We start from the raw sequence: 23,398 nt of genomic DNA, 5'->3' as shown, positions 1-23,398 counted from the left end.
CATCCGTATCAAAACGCTGCAGTATATCGGTAACAAATTGTTGTCGGCGTGGTTTGTCGTTCGGTGTCAATGTTGCAGAATTTCCTCTTTGTAAGTACACATACGAAGACGCTGGTGAACTACACGATGCAATGTTAATAGAGATACATCGAGTTGCCTAGATGCTTGAGGAATTGACTTACGTGTACTTTTGAGAAACGTTTGTTTAATGTCCTCCAGTGTCTCTTTTGAAATAACGTAACGCGCACCGCCAGAATGTTTCAGAACCCTTCCTGTTGCATTTAACTTCCTGCACCATTACTTAATTGTTTTGACGTTAGGTGGATCTCATTAATACACGAGAAGATAATTTCTTTGCTCAGTAATCGGCGATTTTGTTTCTGCAAACCACACTACTGCTTGCGCGCGCTGCTGTGGATTCGTCATTTTTACTTCATGCGACCGTGCTGCAATCTAGCGACGATATTTGGCAGTTCAGTTGCGGGAATATAAATTCTTCGAGATGCTCTACAAGTGGTGCATTTTTCACTGTCATATCTATTGTGGTTTTTCTCTCCTGAGTCCTTGAAATCAGAGAAGTTTGAATGGGACACCTGTATATGTTAAACTCAACTAGTACACAAGTATTTGCTTAACTGCAGTACTTGTATCATATCTGCAAACTACTAGTAAATTATCTAAATACTGCAGTACACTGATGCAGAGATACGCTAAGAACTCGTAAATCGCTGAAATAATACAGTAATACTCGTAAAAGCCAGCTGCTGGTCGCACTATCAGCTGTGATGCTTATTATCACAGTATATCAAAAGTATGTTTTCCATCACATCCATCCACTGGTACCCTGTTGGTTGCGACATAGTGATTAATGGACATAAATTTTTTCAGATAGAGAAAGAGTTTTAGTGGAGGGGTAACATCTTCTGGGGATGGCTAGCACCAAAACAGTAATCACATAAATGAAGCATGCAGAGCCATCAGCTGTTCTGTCACTGTGCCAGATGAGTTTAAATGTAAAGGTCGTCAGTCACCTTCGGACAGCAATTTGGAAACTCTTTACAATGCCGCCAAACTCTTCCAGTTTCCTTATGTTGTAACTGTATTTTCTTTAAAATTATCCAGTGTGTGTGATGTGTTACGGTAGCAGCAGTAACAACGTGACATACACCGTGCGACATCTAGTTTTCTGTGAAAAGCAGTGGATCAGAACACGTTAATGTCAGTTTAGAACCTGTCACAGATCTCGAAGCCGTGGCGAAAAAAAATTTATGGCAGTGTACAAAGCGTGTTACAGCAGAAAAAAGAGAGTGTTTCAAACAACGATACAGGCTCACAGAGAGTGTCTCTTTGACTTATATTATAGTTTGTGGGATACAGTCATCCTCCTATAGTACATGCAATGGATCAGTAGCTGTATACTTAACAGATTCACCACATGTGCTCGATGCCAGCATGCAGACGGTCTTTGTTTTCCATAATTGAGGGGAGAGGCTTGCAGTAAAAATCTTATTGTGTTCTCTATCAAATGAAGTTAGTGTAGTTGTTGTAGTTCGTAATTTTTCTCTGTTGGATGGTACTGACTAATGATGAAAGCATGTTGGGCTGATAGATGTGAATGGGCCCTAAAGGTCGCGGATCTGCTTCAGGTTGCGGTACTTGTATGTAGTTTGGTGACATACTACAGTGCAGTAGCAAAATCCTCGTCCTTCCTCCAGTTCCCATACTGTCTTTTATACTCCCTCGTGTTGCACTAGCAGGCTTCGTTTATCGCTGACTTTACACATCATACCTTGTTGTCGGAGCTACAACCACATGGTCCCATTTCCACCAAATGGTCAGAACATGGTCCTGTCGCACTAACTCAGGTAACTCTGTTTCTACCCGGATTTCAGAAGGTGATAGATACTTCTCTCTCAGACTTCAGCTCAGTTCCTACTTAAATTGGAATGATCACAAGCGCAAAGCTTCAGAAATGGCAGCAGTTGCATGAGGCACAGAGACTATCTAAAATGTTACTGTAGGTGATAGGTTCGTAAAAGGTGACTCGTTTCAGGATGTGAGAGTGCGAGAAATATGATTCACTAGTGGCTATAATCATTAAAGGAATTCTCCGTAGAGTCCAATGCAGGTATGTGGTTGAATGGAAAGACTTGATTCCAAATCCCAGACCTCATTTCTCCTGGAGAGCATAACACTAGAGATCTGATGAGCTAGTGTACATAACCTCAATCAGCACACCAGCTAATGTTTGTGATCCTTCTCAATCAAACTTCGCCTATAACCCAGTGGCATTGAGACAGAATGCATTACAAATACTGGAGAAATATCTAGCGGCAGCATAAGGGAGTTGCAAATACTGCTTTCATACCATGTTCCTTACCCGAATCACTTTCGAAATTAAGTGATTTTATCACTAGGTTGCATCGCCAGCTACGTATAACCACACTGTTGGTTTCATAAAATACACTCCAGCGATCACCATCTGCATTCAGTGTCACAGTATTTGTCTGGAAAAACCACTCCTTTCTGAGGAATTGGCATGCCTAGATTTATAAAACTGGTATAGCTTTTAACATGGATACTTGTGTGTACCTGTAGAACCAAGACGCTTGTGGTAGTAATATGGTCTTTGCAATCCTGTTTCTTTAACGTATGGCGGTTGGTAAGAAGATTATGCCTCTCTTTTAAAGACACAGTGATACCACTATCAAGAAAACTTATGAGACATGTACATCAATCGCTGATATTCGGTCAGTATTATTTCGTATTGCCGGCAATCTGTTATTGGACAAGTAATATACTTAGTAGTAGGGGATGCATGATAGTTTCATCTTGAGCATCAGGTTTATAAAGTATGTGTGTATTTCGACATGTGCAATGGAAATAACTATATCCTATTGAGACCATGATCATATCATTTAATTGAAAGTGACTTGACAAAATATGTATGTGACTGGTTTCCTAGGATGATTCTGTCTGCGATGGTGACCTGTGGCGGGAATGATTCACGTTTCCGACTAACCGTAGGAGCTGTCCAAATGAAGAGGCCTGTTGGGATGCAGGAATGTAGCTGACTTAACCATGTCGTCCTCTAGATGGCTGAATAGCGAACTAAAACGTAGTTCAGTTGTTCAAATGTGTGTGAATTCCTAAGGTACCAAACTGCTGAGGTCATTGGTCCCTAGACTTACACACTACTACATGTAACTTAAACTTATTTTTTCTAAAAACAACAGACACACTCATGCCTGAGGGAGGAGTCGAATCGCCAGTGGGAGGGGCCGCGCTATCCATGACATAGCACCTCAAACTGCGCGGTCACTATGCACGGCAGTATATACTTAGTATGTGCGTGGAAATTTGAGAAGATTCAATATGGACGAGTGTTTGCGCTCGACCATTATTCCTTCCAATGTAATCTGTCCGAGTGACTGTTTCAGCATATTTACCACCTTTATTTGGTTGAGAGAACATCGATTGTAGTGTGTGCATCTAGCAGGTGAAAGACAGGGGAAGAAAGGTTTGCTGGTGCTCTTGACATGAGACACACCTTAGTTGACTATGTAAATTATGAGGATGATTTCCAATCTGCTATATCACTGACATTGGTATTCGCGAGTGGAAATATCAGTTTTCTCTATTTTCATCGAGTTTACACATAAAGTTCATTGCAGACGAGAGAAGTTTCTAGATGCATACTGGTTTACAGCACGCTCCACCTCGCTAAAGTTTCGGGTTCCCAAAAATAATTTCCAGTCTGTATCTTCGGAATTATACGGTGAAAATCATCGGTAGCATACTGCAATATACTTGATACCGAAAAGTATCGTGAAATTGGTGTGATATTCTGAGAAAACATGTGAAAATACATGTGTTCTTGTAATCCCATAGTCTGGAGATTGGTATAGACACAAGCAAGCAAGCAGTTCAGGACCAGAAACGATGACACCTTTTTGCGAGGTGGACCGACCCAGCCTTTGTACAACAGTTTAGAGGGTGACTTTGGTCTGCTGAGGGCGCTCTGGTCACTCGTCAGAAGCTGTTGTGACTTGTGACTGAAGGTTGTGGGAAAATGTCTAGTGCTGAAAGAAGTACATATGGTGCTGTCTGTGTTCACGATGGATGTACGAGTGTCTGACGGTCGATAGCTATATGGACGATGCAAAAGGGGCTATTTTGTATAGCGCACGATACGAATTGTATGTTTACTACATCGACAAGGTACGTAGTGATATTTTGTCAGGTTGGAGACCTTTTTCACGCTCTAACAGTCAAGCCTCTGTTTTCAGACGCAGAGCAGTGTAATTAAGATACTTTTTGTATTTGACGATCTGTAGGCCACTTTTGCATGGTTTAACTGTCAGTGCAATAGAGGATCTGTGCTAACAAGTTTTGCCGCTGAATATTTCATCTGCAGAAAGAAAAAGGTGGACTGTGTTTCGACACCGGCAGCATCAGTAATTTGGCTGGTAAATTCAGTAAGATCCGGTCATAATGCTCCATTCATTTATAAGACATCTATTATACCAGGGTATAGGAGCTCCTATATAGTGGTGAGAACGTTTGCATTTCAGAAATGTTTGTGGAAAGCAGCACTTAATGATATCCTGGAAGAGTAAAACTTGAAGGACGGGGTGTACTTGCATGAAGGTGTCAGTCACAGTAAACAAGTGTGCGGCCAGAGTCGTCTTATATGTCCCATTAGGACTGCTAGAAACAATGCATGCTGTACTATTCTGGGAAGCATTGGAGTAGATTTCTATAGTGTGACCTGTGACGTCAGTATAGCATTGAGAACCTTTTAGCTGAGTCTGCGAGGATGAGTTGCTGAGCAATTAGGTCTTCAATGGAATGCAGGTAGAGTGACATCACGCCAGCAACGGTGAACATATGTGCGTCCTGAGGGTGACCTGGCTCTCATTTACATTGACGTGTCATGTCAGTATAACAACCATATACCCAAAAATAGATGCAACTTTCAACTGTTTGCTGTAGGCAGCAGTGGTGCTAGAGTGATGGCTGGCGCTATGGCGCTGGCTTACATTCGGTTGGCTAAGCGCCTGTGTGGTGTCAGCGTGTGCACGCATTGGAACAGTTTGCTGATACGCCGTGGTTGACAATAGTTCGAAAACATTTTTTCCGTGCACTGAGTGTTCGTGTACTACATTATTTTTGGTTGTTTAAGTGTTGTGAGCATGTTGACAGATAGTTGTATATGCATTGTGTATGTGACTGACGAGTAGTCTGCAGGTCTGTAGGCTATGTACTACGTTATCTGGACAGTTTACGATTAGTGAGCAGGTCTGCAGAGCGTTTTGCATGTGTTATTTGGTGACTTACGAGTTGTTTCCGTGTCTGCACATCAGTGAACTGCATTATTTCCGTAATTTACGAGTTGTTTGCGTGTTTCTGCATCAGTTTACTGCATTATTTAGATAAATTACCAGTAGTCTGGAAGTCTGTAGGGTATGTATTGTGACCCCAAATATGCCATAGTGAGTGTTTTGTATCAGTGTAATAAATAAACTATATGAAATCCATACCTAAGGAAATTGTTCCAAAATAGATAAAGTACAGTCCTTCCTCTCTCCAGCAGCGCAGAACAGAGTGATTTCTTTTCCTGCCAATTCCCCCACCCCAGACCACCATGGGACCACAGCGCCCTCTGTTGGCAGTACTGTGCACTACGTCAGTGGGACTCCAGGCCTCATGGTGAACACGCTGGATAGAGCTATTGCCTCAAATTGTTTAAATATGCACTGCATGCAAAATAAGAATTTATGCCCATCCTATTCAGTAGACCAGCATAGGCAGAGTCCTTGTCCTACCAATTCCTAGGAAGAGGTGGCGGTCGGATGACCTATGTTAGTGGAGGTAGCCCAAGTGACCTATTTTCCTGCCATTTTCTTAGGTTAGTGTAGGTAGCCGTGGTGTGTTGCATTGTCCTACTGGAATTTGTACTTACCACCACTTTCTGGTGGATGGGAGGGGGTGGTGGGAGGGGAGGGTGCTAGGTTAGTGGAGGTAGCCCAGTAGACCTATCTTCTCTAAATTTTCTAAGTTTAGTGCAGGTAACTTCCTGCCATTTCCTGGGGGAGGGGATGTAGGAGGGTGGGATTGGAGGGGGTGATGTTGATGGAGGTAGCCCAATTGACCTATCTTCCAGCCAAAATTTGAACTTTACATCATGACGTCACTGTGATTTTGCCATACCTATCGCTGCCATCTTCTATTCACCATCTTGAATAAATTTGGCAACAATGTATATTGGGGCCATACAGACTTTGTCCCACTATTGTCCTTAATTCTGATCTTAAATTTGTCCCTTATCTCGTATTTGCTCGAAAAATTTTGAAAAATATTGTAATTCCCTGCACCATGTAAATATTTAAAAATTCAAATTAAATAACTACACTAGTTACAGTAGTTGGTGGAACCATTCTTAGATCTGCAAACAAGCAAGAGATACAGAAAGTTGCCTTGGGAAAAAATTGTTTGCAGGGTAATGTTCCAACTTAAAACTTTCGAAGGTAAAACGTAAACGCAAAGGTAATTACGTGCCACCCACAATAAAAATGTCTTCATATAACGCACGAAAGGAGGATCAGATATAAATAATGACGATGTGAATGTGATATACACCAAAACATACTGACGAAAAGTTATAAAGAAGCGGAAGAAAAACTGGATGTACCAGTAATGAACGTATCATGCAATAGCTTGCAGTAATAAAAAATCACGTTCTATGAAAAATTTGTTTGTGGCGGCACAACAGTAATGAGACTAGTGCTACACATGTGGGAATAAACGAATCAAACAAATACATAATAAACAGTAAAACATCAGGTTTATAGTTAAAAGCTGCAACATTATCCAAAAGGAGGAAACTGACATGGCTAAAAAAATAGCAGTATTATGTGAAACATAAAAAGGTAACCGTTATACTACGTAATTTGTTCATAGCAAAATAAAATGCTTGTCGATCCAGTAGGACTAACTTAACTGTTATCGATTCACAGCTATTAGGTTAACGCTTCATGCACTTGCGCGAGCCGAGGTAAAAGTTGGTAGAATACTATGACGGGCTGTGCAAATGTAACATTACATATATCGACTAATTAAACGAATAAAAGCTAATATAATTACATTTGCGTGTACAAAGAACAATGCATGATAAAAATACTTGACGAAGACATCGAATTACATAAAAAACACAGAAAACAGGAATTCACATAATTAGTAGTTACAAGAAAATTCAAGTAGTATGTGACACAGCAATAGGACATGTTGCTGCAACACGTTAAAAGATCATTATACTGCCGGCATATCTTACTACAAAATAAAATTAACAACTACAGGAACAAGGCAGTCCGGTTTATAGTCGATACATGCTGACATTTTTACCTTTGTATTTATATTGTCCCTTCCATCATTTAAACATGACATTACTGTGTAAAGAAATTTATCCTAAGCTGACTTCCTGATTTTTGTGCTTGTTCGTAGGTCTGGTGATGACTGTATTGTCTACGAAAACTGGTCTAGTCACCATATATTATTTTTTTATATTTCTACGCGATCTGAACAATTAAAAGATTTTTGAATAAAGATATTCTAAATTTTAGTAAATACGTAGGATCACATTCTCCTTCCCTGAAGTTTTTAGACATAACTCACTTACGCTGCACCTCAGTACTTTCATCTTTTCTTAGTTTATTCAAGTTCCATAGTTTGTGATCAGTAGAATATTCCTTCCACTCACCAGACCATGTAATTTCTCCTCACTTCCAGAAGGAATCGCAATGTTATCAGCGAACCTTTTCATTGACATCCTCTAATACTGAATTTTTAGCCCATTGTTGAAACTTTCCTTTAATTATTTCTATACTTATTCGATAGAATAGCTCATGCACTTTTTCTTCGAGCGATTTTCTCTTGGTCCTTCATTCGTATTGGTAAATTGATGTACTGAACTTCAGTCAAAATATTGTAAATCCGGCTTTAGTCATGAGAGTTAGGAGTCTTACCTCATCGTGGTGATACCAGAAGATGAACGCAGGCGGTTCAGGCGAATACCTGATGGTACACGTGAGGTTGATGGTGCTGCCCTTATTCACGTACAGGTCTGGACCGCCGAGGATGGTCGCAGTGGGAACTGGAAAAGATAAATACAACCTTCACGCTTCTGTTCGGTAAAGCTTCCGAGCTAATGAGAGGAAACTCTGGCGAAAGTCACGGCGCTCAAAAGACAAAATTCCAGAAAGTGATCAAAATGAATCCTTCATTATATACGTGAAAAACTCCATGACTCTTTTCGACACATTTTTTTATTTGCGTACGTCGCAACTTTTAGATTGCGCTGGTAATACTGCTTGGAGCTAAAATAGACTGAATAAACATAAGAAGTTCTACCTTGCGGTAAGTACAACATAAAAAGAATAGAAAGTGTCAGAGAACTTACCGTTTGATTATCGTTACATGGTGTACTATAAATGACTGAGTCACTAAAACTCTTGTGGGTTCTATGATGCTGCTATTACAGAAAGAAACAAACATGCGTTCGATAAGGGTACCACTGTATGCAAAATTACACAGTAAAATTATCGTGTAAAAGCAGAAACGCAACAAAAATGTTGGTACTTTAATGTAACAAATTGAAAAGGATTCAATAACTAATAATGATAAAATATGATGAGAGTATATGGGACGATAAAACAATTATTCCAATGAGCTAGCTGATAGTTAATAATGCAAAGGTGCACATCAAGAAAATACGAAATAATTTAACAAACAAAACACAGTAAATATTTTTAAATCGAATCGTTATTTGGTGATGTGCACCATTCCGTTACCAGTTAGTGTCCTGTTCATTTCAACAATACTATTATCTTCTCACATACACTCCCCGAATTTAATTAGTATTAGCTATGGAGCGCCTTCACTTCCTGTAAGTCAAACTGTCACCATTGGTTTAGTTGTTTTACCGTTTTAACATGATATTTTAATTTTGTAATTGTGCATAACGTGGTGCCCAAGAGCAGACGTACGTTTCTCACAATCTTCAGTAACAACATCACAGAACACACAATAGTTTTAATGATAAAGTACTTGCCTGCATATCATGTGAGGAGCTGCAAGGCAACGATAGTTGTATGATATGTTCTATGGCACTTTCCTATCTTTCTAAATCGTGCTTGTCGTATGTAGGTAGGACCTTTTATGAATAATATATATTTCTTATTTCCGTTTTAGCTCTGAACATAATTACTAGCACAACCAAAACCGGTGATAGCATTCTCTTAATCTCCAATCTAGATGCATAAAAAATGTTATACTCAAAATTAAAGTCGTTTTTCAACATATTTCACCATGTCAAGTTTTATAATTATTGCTGTTGTTTAATGAAACCTAGTCTAATTACCAACAACGCTTCAATACTGATAATTCAAATAAATAGTTCTTACATTACTTCGTTTGTACACCGACAGATGACTTAACATTCAAAGACAATGACTAAGATAATACACAGGTGAGCGTCAAGATAGTTCTCAGCAAGTAACACCTGACAAACTTAAAAAGACATGAACTATTGAGATGTCGAAGTTTAAGAACAATGGCGTCGCAGCTCAATCGAAGTGTGTATTTTATTTTATTCAGTTATGATATTAGTAGTCAAAGTGATTTCTTTGGTTATCCCTGCCTACTACTGGGTGAATGCCCCATCCAGATTTCTCCTGCAATGCTACCCCGTCTACTGTTGGATGAATGCCACAACTATACTCATATTTCTCCATGCGACGCATCCCTCAGCCACACGTATACGTACCCACAACGTATATGCATGTTTGCTAGTGTCATCTGCCAGCTGCCTATCACGTCGATTTTTGTGTCTTTTTATATCTTGAAATCCAGCAGATGCCTTTCTAGAGTCACCTTGCCTCTAATCTATTCTTAGATACTATAAAAAGTGGAAGGGAAAAAATATAAAAATTGTCAACCTCTGAAATTTCTAATTCTCGCAGGTTGACTTCACGATGTAAAGACACCATCAGATATATAATTTTAGTAACGCTATTCGTTATGTAGACGATGTAGTTACAGACAAGTTGAAAGCCTCGATCTTCTTCTTCCTACAGAAAAAAACGTCAGAGATCAAAAAAGCAGTGAGCTACCTTACATGAAGTGTTCATAAGCACATTACAAAACGATTAGCAGGAAGGAAGAGAAAGAAACCATTGTTATTTTCTTACAACGGTGACAGTCTAAAATTTAACTGTTAGGTCTTTTGAATTCACGACGTAATTGCAAGAAAGTATTTTAAACACCTCCGATAGTCCCTATTATCTGGTCACAAATTTGGTAAAATTTCAGATACTTTCATATACATTTTAACCTGATTTATACACACAACAGACACACACAGAGTCATACTCACACATACACAATCACACACACATAGACACACACACAATGTTAAAACCACGTGTTCAGTAGCGTGTTGGTCAGCCTTTGTTATTCTGCCTGCTTAACATGGATTCGACATGACCTTGGCATGTCTCCGTAGGTATGTGGCCCCAGACGTCTACGCATGGGTCACGCATTCCCGTAAATGAGGGACTGTGGTGGAGCATGGACGCGGAACTGGCGCCCGACAACGTCCATTGGTTTCCGTTCACAAGAATTTAGTCGACAAGTTGAATTCGCTATCAGGCTATTTCTGACAGCTCTTTAGCGTGGTGCTGTTCATCTATTATTATCTCACATTATTAAATTACAATGTGTCTCTACTACAGATCTGAATATGCTTCTGAAATATGTTAGTAACATTCGAGCGTAATGAATTGTATACATAGATCAGAATTACTGCGTTTCAAATGTTCCTTGATAGTAGTGAAATGGGAATTAGGCTTGTACATTCACAACTCTGACAACATAACTAAAATCCCCCTGCGCTGGGAAATACAGTGTTTCTTTCTTTGCCCTTACACTATTCACATATACTCTGAGGATGGTACCTAAGGAAATGTACAGTACTATGGAAGAAGATATATTCGGTACGCTATGTACAACTTTTATTATTGGAAAACATTAAAAATTATTATGTTTTATCTTCACTTGTTCTATGGGAGTCACAGTGCTTGTTCGGGAGACAGAGAACAACACTCTTGTCTATAAACGGGTCAGAAGAAATGAGTGCTTACATTGAGCCTTTCTTGATCATATTACGAGCAATGAAGAAGAAATACAGCTCCGCTGTTAACATCGATGCTCTTCCTTTTTCACTCGGGGTTACACGAAAACCCAAAACGTTTCGACATCATTTATTATTATTCCTTTTATTTGGCCTGTAGAAGGAAAAAGAGGGGCGCATTTGTCAAGTATCTTAGTTGGCATGCAGAGCCGGTAAAGTCAATGAATATTCATGCTTGAGCGTCGCGCTCGGAAATGGTATTTTTGCGCGACTCAGGAAAAGTTGTCCTGTTCTCAAAGCCACACAAGGTAAATAAAATGCTGAAGGAAGGCAACCAGACCCGTGACTTTCTACAAGGTTTTAGATAAAGAACTTACGGCAGATACACTAACGGGCCAAAAAAGAAAATACTGTAAATTTCATGTTTCGTGCTTCAGTTATAGATGAGTGATCAGTATAGCTTCGGTAAAGGAGCTACCATATATTTGTATAACATGCACAATGTGTGCCAAACATCCAAACTTTTTTTCAGCTGGCTGCTGAGGGTGAATGACCGCCAGTTTTCCACAACCAGAGCGGGCTGTGTTGCTGTGGTCTGAGGTGCTACAAAATACGATAATCTGTAGTTACAGTAAGTACGTAAAATTGTCGTGTCTGTCCGTTCGTCTGTTTGAACAAACTTCTCCGAAACTAGTACACGAATTTTCATGGGATTTTCCTAGGTAACTTGAGCATGGCTTCAGGTATCGGTTTAGTTCTTCAAACTTGGATCATGGAAAAATGAGATATACTGATTTAAAGTTTTGGTAAAACCGTCTTGACTACTAGAATAATTTTCGTGAGGTTATCGCAGTGAACTAGTGTATACAGAATGAGATTTTCACTCTGCAGCGGAGTGTGCGCTGATATGAAACTTCCTGGGAGATTAAAACTGTGTGCCGGACGGAGATTCGAACTCGTGACCTTTGTCTTTCGCGGGCAAGTACTCTGCAATCTGAGCTACCCAAGCACGACTCACGCCCGGTCCTCACAGCTTTACTTCTACCAGTACCTCGTCTCCTACCTTCCAAACCTTACAGAAGCTCTCCTGCGAAACATGCAGAACTAGCACTCCTGAAAGAAAGGATATGCGGAGACATGGCTTAGCCACAGCCTGGGGTATGTTTCCAAAATCTGATTTTCACTCTGCAGTCGAGTGTGTGCTGATGTGAAACTTCTTGGCAGATTAAAACTATGTGCCGGACCGAGACTCGAACTCGGGACCTTTGCCTTTCGCGGGCAAGTGCTCTACCATCTGAGCTATCCAAGCACGACTCAAGCCCCGTCCTCACAGCTTTCTCATTCTGTAAACATCCCCCAGGCTGTGACTAAGCCTTGTCTCCGCAATATCCTTTCTTTCAGGAGTGCTAGTTCTGCAAGGTTCGCAGGAGGGCTTCTGTAATGTTTGGAAGGTAGGAGATGAGGTACTGGCAGAAGTAAAGCTTTCAGGACGTGGCGTGAGTCGTGTTTGGGTAGCTCAGATGGTAGAGCACTTGCCAGCGAAAGTCAAAGGTCCAGAGTTCGAGTCTCGGCCCGGCACACAGTTTTAATGTGCGAGGAAGTTTCAACTTGTGTATAGATTGGATCGCCATACAGGCTTCTTTTCATCAACTGGGGATTACGGAAAAAGAAGACATCGTAGTTTAAATATTTATCTATAACCTGATATCTGTTTGAACACCCTAATCTCTTTCATAGAGTTTCAACAGGTAACTTGAACATAGCTTCAGGCACAGTATAAGCTTCTTTTCATCGAGGTTTGGAGCACGATAAAAAAAGTTATCGTAACTGAAAGTCTTAACCATAACAATATTATAAATGAGAAAGTAACTATGTCGGTTACCTTTTCACAAGTAGCCCGCTGAGCCGTCACTCAGCTGCAGAATCTAAGTTGGACAGTTTCGGGTACTGCAAGTAAATCAGACTGTATATTCTGGAGTGATATGAACTGCATCCGCGGTATCATTGTGACTTGAGAGTCTGATTAGTTTCCCTCACTTTGTATCGCAGCTCATACTTCTGTTCGATAATGTACGAACAAAGCTTTCATGGCACCAAAACGTAGTAAACTGCTTCTCTGGCGCGCTCGATTTTCTTACATATTGTCTGTCAAATAAACTCTGACATTTAGCTGCAACAGGCTCCACAGCCGTGATAAAATTCATGAAAGATATGTGTTTCCTGCATCGCTTCACATTGATTTAGAATATATTCTTATTTTGTTAGCTATGGCGTTTCGGCTTTGTAGACATTTAGAAGCATTTCATATGTATCAGAAAAAAATGTAGTTAGAATGCAATTTTTTATTGCACTCAGACTAAAGGCAGAAAAGTAAGAGCACTTACAGTGTTTACCCTGTTAAATGTCTTGCGTTAGAGTCATATCATTTTTTATGGGAAGTCCTTGGTTTGCTTGAGAATGGCTACAGAGCCAGAATGTTGTAGTACACAACTTAATAAACTACAAAGCAATAACAGGTAATGCAGGAAAATTATTTATTTCAAGCTGTCTTGATATGGTTGTTCACAGTTGGCGCATAACTGTTGCCCAGAAACCGCTGTTTATTCTTCGTTGACTCCAACCCTAAAGACCTGACGGGAGTTCGCCCTTCTTCCTCTTTGACTTCATACGATGTGTTCATAAAATACAAAATCATGTTCACTTCTGTATTCCTAATCATATTATTTCTGATTGTCTCATATGCGCAATTATGTCCATAATTTAAAGCATTTACTACTGAAACCAACATCGTCTATGGAATCCTTCTGGCAAGATCTGGAGGAAAATAAATAAACAAAGAAATCACCTATTTAGTAGTCAACAGTTGTCCTCATGACGTCTTTAAGTTCAGGAAATGGACAAATGTTCAATTGTGTGTGAAATCTTATGGGACTTAACTGCTAATATCATCAGTCCCTAAGCTTACACATTACTTAACCTAAATTATCCTAAGGACAAACACACACACCCAAGCCCGAGGGAGGACTCGAACCTGCGGTGGGATCAACAGAACAGTCCATGACTTAAGCGCCTTAGACCGCTCAGCTAATCCCGCCTTTAAGTAGATAGGGATATGTCTATTAGTGTAAACAAATACTTTATCTTACTGACAGGAGACTACTTAAGGATGAGGCAGCTAAGTCATATCACCCCTTGTATCTCCCCAATCGCAATAGATACAAAGATGCCGTTTGGACAGTGAATTGCAGGGACAGGGGCTAGTTGAATACATCACATTTCATGTTTTTTATATTTTTATGAGATAAATGTGAGGCCATCTTTGTTTTTTCTTTAAATGGAACCCTATGTTAAATTTTTGCGTAACATTATGGGCTTAAAAAGACGGTTTCAAATATGGGTATGTCATAATATTTAGGCGAATAGTTTTTGAGACACAGATATGCTCCCGTATCGTATTTGTCCTTCGAAGCGGCGATGTCCAATGCGACCTTTCCTGTTGACCACTGAGGAACTTAACACGGAAGGCGTTGATTTCCTGCTTCTTGATGACGCCCCAATGTGACGCACGATGTAGCTGGAGAGAAGGGTATGAATGTGCTGCTGGGTTAATGAGACATCGCATTTCAGTCACAGTTTCGAGGGGCAGACATGTAGACCAACGAAGAAAAGTTAGATATGCTTATAGTGTATGGTGAAAGCAGCGGATATGCTGTTAGAGCAGTAAAGCGACATGGAGAGCTGTATCCTGATCGTGAGCGTCCTACACGACAGATTCTTGTACGTATTTGCAAGAAACTACTTGAATCGCGATTATTGAACGTCATACAGAGGACAAGGCAGAAAATTGCAAGTGGCAAGGTACATGAAGAGGGCGTTCTAGTGTTGGCGCATAACGACCTTACTGTTTCGTCGCGACGTATCGCCTCGGAATGTGGTATAAGTTAGAGAAGTGTTCTGCTCATATTGCACCGGCATAGATTTCACCCGTTTCACCTCTCATTACATCAAGCACTCTCCGGTGCGGATTTCGAACGGCGCCAGGAACTTTACCGGTTTGCTCTGCAGCGCCTGCAAGATGATCCAACGTTTTTTCAGCGGATACTTTTTACTGATTAAGCGACTTTCACCAACCACGATAATGTAAATTTGCATAATATGCATTACAGGTCAATGGAGAACCCTCATTGGCTTCGACAGGTACAGCATCAGCAACCGTGGAGTGTTATCGTGTGATGCGGCGTCGTCGGAAATGTCACTGTGGGGCCGTACGTCATTCCGGGTACACTAAATGGCAATAACTAAGCACAGTTTCTGCGAAACGTTCTGCCCATTTTGCTGGAAGAGGTACCACTAACTATGCGTCAGTACATGTACTTCCAATATGACGGCTGTCCTGCTCACTCTTCCCGTGTGGCTACAGAGCTGCTAAATGAAAAGTTCCCGGATTGTTTGATAGGACGACGTGCTGAAGTGAAGTGGCCAGCCCGGTCTCCTGATTTGACCCCTCTTGATTTTTGTCTGTGGGGAGCAATCAAACAAAGTATACGCTCGAATACCACTACGCCAGGCGATATGAAGGAACGTATCATCGAGGCGTGCGCTGATATCTCACCTGACACCCTGGCAGCCGTTCATAAATCATTCGAACGGCGACTACAAATGTGCATTGCAGTAGAGAGGAAGCATTTTGAGCATATACTTCAGTAAAGTTTTGTATCATGTACAGTAGGTGTTTTGCATCTTTGTGTGTATTTGATTCGTATTGTGATCAATAGTAAATATTTTCAAATAAAAACAAATACGGGCGAAATAATTGTGACCAATAAGGGCCTCCTCATTTATACTTGTAATTCTGTTACTTAAAATGTATTAACATCTTGCATTATTTTAATACTGCATGTTGTCTGATATTTTGGTATCACAGTTGTCAAATAACAGAATAATATTTGCGCGACATCATCAGTTAATTTTAGCGCAAAATATCGTAGTATGTATTACTATTGACGGATAAATGGGAGTGTTTTTGAAAGGACAGACTCCCGACGCTTACCATGTGCCCTACACAACAGGAAAGGCCCCATTGGACAAGGCCGCTTCGAAGGACGAACACGATACGAGAACATATCTGTGTCTCAAAAACTATTCGTCTAAATATTATGATATACACATATTTTAAACCGTCTTTTCAAGCCAATTATGTTACGCTAAAATTTAACATAGGGTTCCATTTAAAAAACCAAAGATGGCCTCATATTTCTGTAATAAAAAGTAGCAGAAACATGAAATAATGTGATATATTCAAGTACCCATGTCCCTGCAATTCACTGTCCAAGTGACATCTCTGTATCTATTACGACTGGGGAGATACTAGGGGTGTTATGACTTAGACGCCTCATGTGTGTGTGTGTGTGTGTGTGTGTGTGTGTGTGTGCGTGTAAGAGTCTGATATCGGTACCAAGTTCAAATGGCTCTGAGCACTATGCGACTTAACTTCTGATGTCATCAGTCCCCTATAACTTAGAACTACTTTAGCCTAACCAACCTAAGGACAACACACACATCCATGCCCGAGGCAGGATTCGAACCTGCGAACGTAGCGGTCGCGCGGTTCCAGATTGTAGCGCCTAGAACCGCTCGCCCTCCCAGGCCGGCTTAGCATTCTACATCTTCATTCTTCATGTCTAGACATTTATTTCTCTGCATGTTTCAGCGAAATACCAGTTTGTCGATACCGTCACTGTAGAACGTTTGAGTTTGTTGATGACGCCGCACTTGTTTACACCGCTTCATCTCTATCAAAGTCCTTGAAGGTGTACTTCAGTTTCTGGCAACTGACGAAAGCTGAATGGGGCCAGTCCGGGAATGTATGGGGGTGATCAACGACAGTAAACGGAAGGCGTCGGATTTTTGCAGATGTTGCAACATTCATGTGTGGTATGGCATTGTAATGATGGAAGGTAGGGTTCTCTCTATGTGGATGAACTCTTCGAATTCGAAACTCGATTACAACACGCTGTTTCTCAAGCACCAACACAGTTACTTTACACATAGTCATAATACATGCTACAGTTTTGGAGCCATTTAGCTGCAGAGGGGTGTGATATATAGACATGAAAAATAATTATGTAGAACGTTAATAATATTTGTTTTATTTTAAAAACTTTAGGAGTTTTATCTTTCGGCACGCCCTCGTAGGTATGAAATAATAACAAGCCATAATGAAACTGAACAACACGCCAAGATAATAGAATACACATATCCGTATGTCCCAAAAGTCAGATGTTATGAGGGATACTTATAATTATTTTTTTTTTTTTATTTTCCCCCAGATCTTGGCAGCTGGCTTCGCGAGACGATGTTGGTTTTAATAGCAAATGACTTAAATGATCTACATAGCATCACATAGTAGATACGCAAGACTGAAGACGAACAAGTATTTAAATTCGTCATCCAATATACAGTAATTATGTAGTCTTTTAGGTTTCCTCTTTTAGTTCCACGTTAGCAGCCTATTTATCAAATGACAATTTTGATAGCACAAACTCAGTATTACAGTATTACTTTGCTTCTTTGTTAGAACTAGTGAATTTGCAAAATGCTACAACGTTTCGTCCAATGTTGTAACTGACGGTCATCAGTGTGACGGTGTAAACTTGTAACAGTGGCTGAGACATTGCAAAATTTCTCAACCATGCACAATCACAACACTACAGATAATTTGTTGATAGTGACTCCGGCTAGCGAAGTCTGTCGTAAAATATTGCTTCACATATGTCCTTGACTTCATTAATGTGTCCCAGGCTTAGTTTAGTTAGATCCTGGTTTGCACTTGAGGTGGTCACATCACCAGTCAAATGCTGTATAATGTGTAATGAATCGTGATACCAAACTCTTCTTTTCCTTTGATTCCATCGTGTTGCTCTCATTTTCCGTAGTTATTAATTCTACGAGTAAAATGGGATGTATTGAACTGATCACTCAAGAGTACTGTAAACGGACTAACATTAAATAGAATCATCCCCATGACAGTTAGCACAACAGAAACATTTTAAGTTGTATAAACAACCTGGTCGTTCTACGAAGCCTAAGTGATGAATTTCTATTCCAAGCGTAGTGCGAGCTTCATAATTAATTAATTTGATGTAGATACTACCAATTTGATTTTATTTTCTACAATTATGTGTCCACACACTTCGCAAATACTGAAAGATGCTCTTCGACCGCTTGCTTTGACTTTATTATTAAGAAACGCTACTGGCCAAATTCGACATGGAAGTCATTCTCAAGGAAGCAACCACACTGTTTTAATATTGTTTCCTTGAGCCTGACTATTACCAAAAAATCCAGACATGTGTCAACTGGCCGCTGCTCACAACTCCGTACAAACGTAATTATGGCAACAGGCAATTCATCTATAGGCATAGATAAGCGCATCTGCGAGAGTCAAAATATGTGACATAAATGGCCGTATCTTTTGACTGCATTGACTCAGAAGCTGAAATTTTTACACCGCTCAAGCACTATAGACCATAGTACTTCAGATTAATTTCGATTTGATACCTCTACTCATTCACGACAAATACGGGTCTTAACAGACAGATAGACCGACAGACAGATCAGCAACAAATGACAAAAATTGATCTTTAAGCGGTTTAATAAAAGACTAACAATTTTCCGTTCCATTCATGTACTTGTACTGTAAACCCTTGCTACTAGTCAAATTTTATGATTCTAGATGAACGTTAACCGTACTCGATAAGTGACTTCTCGAGTATCAAAATGTGTGACGTAATTGGCAGTATCTTTTGATTCGTTTGACCAAGAAGCTCAGATTTTTTATTCCGATAAGGACATGATAATTGACATGGATCTCAACTTGATATCTCTTCCCCTTCCTGAAAATAGGTGTCTTAACAGAAGGGCAACAAAGTGATCCTATAAAGGTTCCGTTTTTACCGATTGAGGTACTTGAACATAACAGTTTTAATGAGATGATTGCGTGATATGATTTGTAGATTAAGAGAAAGCTTTTTGCAATGTTGACTGGACAACATTTTTTGAAATTTCAAGTGAAGCAGGGACAGAATGGAGGGAACAGAAGTGTTTTTACATCTTGTGCAGAAACAAAACTGCAGTTATGAAATTCGAAGGACATGAAAGGGATGCAGTAGTGGAGGTGTGAATGAGTGTTGTACCGTGCTCCCGATGATTTCAGTATGCACAATGAACAAGCTGTGAGGAAACGAAGGAGAAATTTGGAATTGATATTACAATTCAGGAAGAAGAAATAAAACTAATTTAATTCTCTCTATGACATCGCATACTGCCAGAGTCAGCAATGGACTTGAATGGAACGGCTAGTTGGTATCTTTAAAGGACTTTCTAAGATGAATATGAATAAATGTGAAACAAGGATAATACACTGCTGGCCACCGTAAATGCAACACCAAGAAAGACAAGAGGTAGCACAAGATTTATTTTGTAGATAACATGTTGACCAAGTATCAAATGATTACGTTTACAGACGTCTGTGACATGTGGTTCCTGCCAGAATCAGTAGCCAGAGTAGCCGCCATTGTTGGAGATCACCGCTGCCACACGTCTCGGCATTGAGTCAAAGAGACTTTGGATGTGTTCCTGGGGTATAGCAGCCCAAGCAGCTTCCACACGTTGCCAAAGATCATCTGGTGTGGCAGCTGGGTATGTAATCTGGGTCACTCGTTGAGCAACCATGGACCACATGTTTTCTATCGGCGAAAGATCCGGAGAGCGAGCCGGCCAGGGAAGCAATTCAATCTGGTTATTGACGAAGAACCTTTGGACAATGCGTGCCACGTGTGGTCGCGCATTATCCTGTTGAAATATGGCTGTGGCCGAGCCCTGAAGGTAAGGAAGGACAACTGGCTCCAGCACCTCGGATATGTAGCGCCGGCTATTTAAAGTACCGGCAATGCGTACTAGAGGCGTGCGAGAGTAATATCCAATACCGCCCCATACCATAATACCCGGTGCAAGACCAGTGTGGCGGTGCATAATGCAGCTGTCCAGCATCCTCTCTCCACGGTGTCTCCACACTCGAATTCGACCATCGTGGTGCTGCAGACAGAAGCGTGCCTCGTCAGTAAAGACAACGTCATTCCATTCTGCCGTCCACATCCGTCTGTCATCACACCATTGGCGACGGAGACGTCTGTGGTTCTGCGTCAATGGTAGACGAAGCAATGGACGTCTTGCGGACAGACCACTCTGCTGTAAACGGCGTCGAATGGTACGCGCAGACACTGGATGATGCGTTACAGACGCAATGTGCTGTGCTATGGTTCGGGATGTCACTGAGCGATCCGTCACTGCCATGCGCACAATTTGCCTATCAGTACGTGCAGTGATGCACCGAGGTGACTGCGATCGACCACGTCGGTCCGTCGTACCCTCCTGCATCCAACGGTCACATATCCGCATTACAGTTGTTTGGTTTCATCCAACACGACTAGCGATTTCTCTGTATGATAATCCACAATCTCGGTAAGCCACTACCCTTCCTCTGTCGAACTCGGATACTTGATCAAACGATGTTCGCTGTTGTCTACGAGGCATAACTGATCGTCTTGTGAAACAACCACAAGGTAAACACACGTGCCGAACGTACACTCGTCAAAATCGCCAAGCCTTAAATGGCGCTATGAGGTGGCGCCACAGGCGCGCGTGATGTGCGTCTGCGCTGAAATTCTAATCAGTTGCATATATCATCGCTGCAAACCCATGGTGTAAATTTCACTTGATTCGGATGCTTCCTTCAGGGTGTTGCATTTACGGTGGCCAGCAGTGTAAAATGTGTCGAATTAAATCAGTAGATGGTGAGGGAATTAGACTAGGGCATGAGATACGAAACTAGTGGAAGAGATTTGCTATTTGAGTAACAAAATAACTCTTGATGGTTGAAGTAAACATGATACAAACTGCAGACTGGCAATCGCAAAAAAAAAAAAAAAAAATCATTTCCAAATAGAAAAATTTGGTAGCATCTAATATCAGTTTAAGTGTTAGGAATTTTCTTAACGTATTTCTCAGGAGTGTAGCCTTGTGTGCAATGAAACATCGACGAAAAGCTGCTCAGACGTAAGAAAATACAGGCTCTTGAAATGTGGTGCTGTAGAGGAAAGCTGAAGACTGGATGGGTAAATCGAATAACAGATGACGAGATACTGAAACGCATTGGTTAAAAAAAATAATTGCACAACATGGCTAAAGGGAAAGTTTGGGTTGATAAGAGACATATTGAGGCATAAAAATAAGCGGTATGGTAATGGAAGGAGGTGGTGGTGGGGGGTGGCTGGGGTGGAGGAAGACGGATAGGAAGAGAGACGAAGGCTTGCATTCGGAAAGCAGGTTCAAATGGATGCAACTTGCGGTAGTTATGCAGAGATGAAGAGGCTTCCTCAGGATAGCCTAGCGTGGAGAACAGTGTAAAACCAGTCTTCCGACAGAAGACCTCGACTACCATAAGATGATTGCATTTTCAAGGTCTTGTTCCTTCATTGTTTTCTAAACAGATATGGCACTGGTGGCTTCGCCTTTTAATGCCCTAAAACCATAGTCATTAAACAAAGATAGCTTTCGAATTTCTCCTTATATATCATAAAAAATGGCTGACTGCGTAGTTGACTCGCTGAATCTAAGGCAAGATTTCCGTGAGCGCACAGGTGCTGAAATATGACTGTGTAACAACAATAGTAAGCCAGTTGGTGTTTTGGTGGAGATGTATATCAGAAACCATGTATATCGTTTATATACTGTAGTACTGTTGTTAACAAGTCGGCTTAGAGCTACATGTAGTATAGTCTAAACGATGTGGAGTATTGCTAAGGGTACCGGAAACACCTGAACCTCGTATGTAGGCCTAAAGGCAACAAATGTTCAAATTCATTAATGGAGTAGTGCCACACCAGCCCGACGACTCTCAAATTCTTGCAGAATTACATAATATTTTTATTTATGTTTCCACAAAACAGGCGTTCGTCTTATTCGTGGAATTACATTTTCAGTAGGCGGTATCGAAATCAATATTCACTACCTTTAGGTGACAAACTTTAATAAAAACGCTATTAATGTGGAGATGTACACGTTATGATTCTTAAAGAATCTTTTATTTCTTTACGCAAAAGGAATATATCCGTAATTACACCATGCTTACCAGCAATATAAAACTCTTTTCGGCATTAGCTTTCATTCAAGTTTTAGTTTCTGTGCCGTGAGGATAGATACAGATATTACGTAGTGACTACATGCTCCTATTCTAAGAGAAAAATGCCATTTCTTCCCCGAATGTGAGAAATAAAGAATTACATAATCAGTTTCATCATCTCTGTTTGAGTGGAGCTGAAAGACTATCTTCTTCATTCCTTTTTATTTTTTATTTTTTTTAATTCAGGCAGTGACCTCATTTCGTACAGGCAGGGGTTAATGTCGATTCGATTATGTTTTCTGTGGCGTTATCGTCGGATATGCAGCCATACCATAGAATCAAGGTGACTGAATGATCCTGCTACAGATCCTATTTGAATAGCTACAGGAAATAGCAACTAAAGTACTCGACCAATACTTACTAACATTACAAGTTAGTTGATCTAGATTGAATCTTAACCCTATGATCGCTCCCAGGAACTCTGACAGAACTCTAATATATGAAGTAACGTTCTAACAAGAAAAATAAGATACAGTTGATAAATAAGAAACGGAGCTGCATGCAGTAATATCTCACAACATTTTACTACCGATGCGAAACATCAAGAACGCAAGCAAACTGATATAGATATTTACTCTGAAAGAACCATAACACAACTGAAGACTAACTGCAAATACTACTAAACCTGTTCCTCATGCTTCTTCGCCCAGATTCTACACGTGCGGCGCAAGAGGCTTGGACGCATGTCTGCCATGCTTGTAATAACACAACTAATTCCCACAGAATCCACAAGTCCCGCTTTGTGAACCCGTTTGCACATCAGGCGGTAACAATCGTTTTTCAGAAGGTGCTTTTTGATGTTATCGGTGAACAACAAGTACTGCGGTATACCACAGCCGTTAATCGTAGCGCAGTTTTAAATTAGGCCATTTGTCACTGTCTTCATTCGACAACGTGTACTGTTTTGGGTAACCCCGAAATTCACGCGCGAAACGAATAACACACATTATGGAGCATCGTATATATAT

The 23,398-nt window shown here is 40.5% G+C and overlaps 1 protein-coding gene across 1 annotated transcript in view; it reads right to left on the bottom strand.

Moving 5' to 3' along the window:
• LOC126263408 (zwei Ig domain protein zig-8-like) overlaps positions 1–23,398 on the bottom strand; it is a 449,731-nt gene that overhangs the window by 88,591 nt on the left and 337,742 nt on the right. Inside the window, exon 4 of the mRNA XM_049960502.1 lies at positions 8,025–8,152. Coding sequence (XP_049816459.1) covers positions 8,025–8,152 — 128 coding nt within the window. The remainder of the gene's footprint in view (positions 1–8,024; positions 8,153–23,398) is intronic.

This window comes from Schistocerca nitens, chromosome 6, assembly GCF_023898315.1.
Source record: "Schistocerca nitens isolate TAMUIC-IGC-003100 chromosome 6, iqSchNite1.1, whole genome shotgun sequence".
In the NCBI taxonomy this organism is placed as follows: domain Eukaryota; kingdom Metazoa; phylum Arthropoda; class Insecta; order Orthoptera; family Acrididae; genus Schistocerca; species Schistocerca nitens.
Note: the sequence above shows the minus strand (reverse complement) of the source record. Positions and strands in the feature narration are given on the sequence as shown.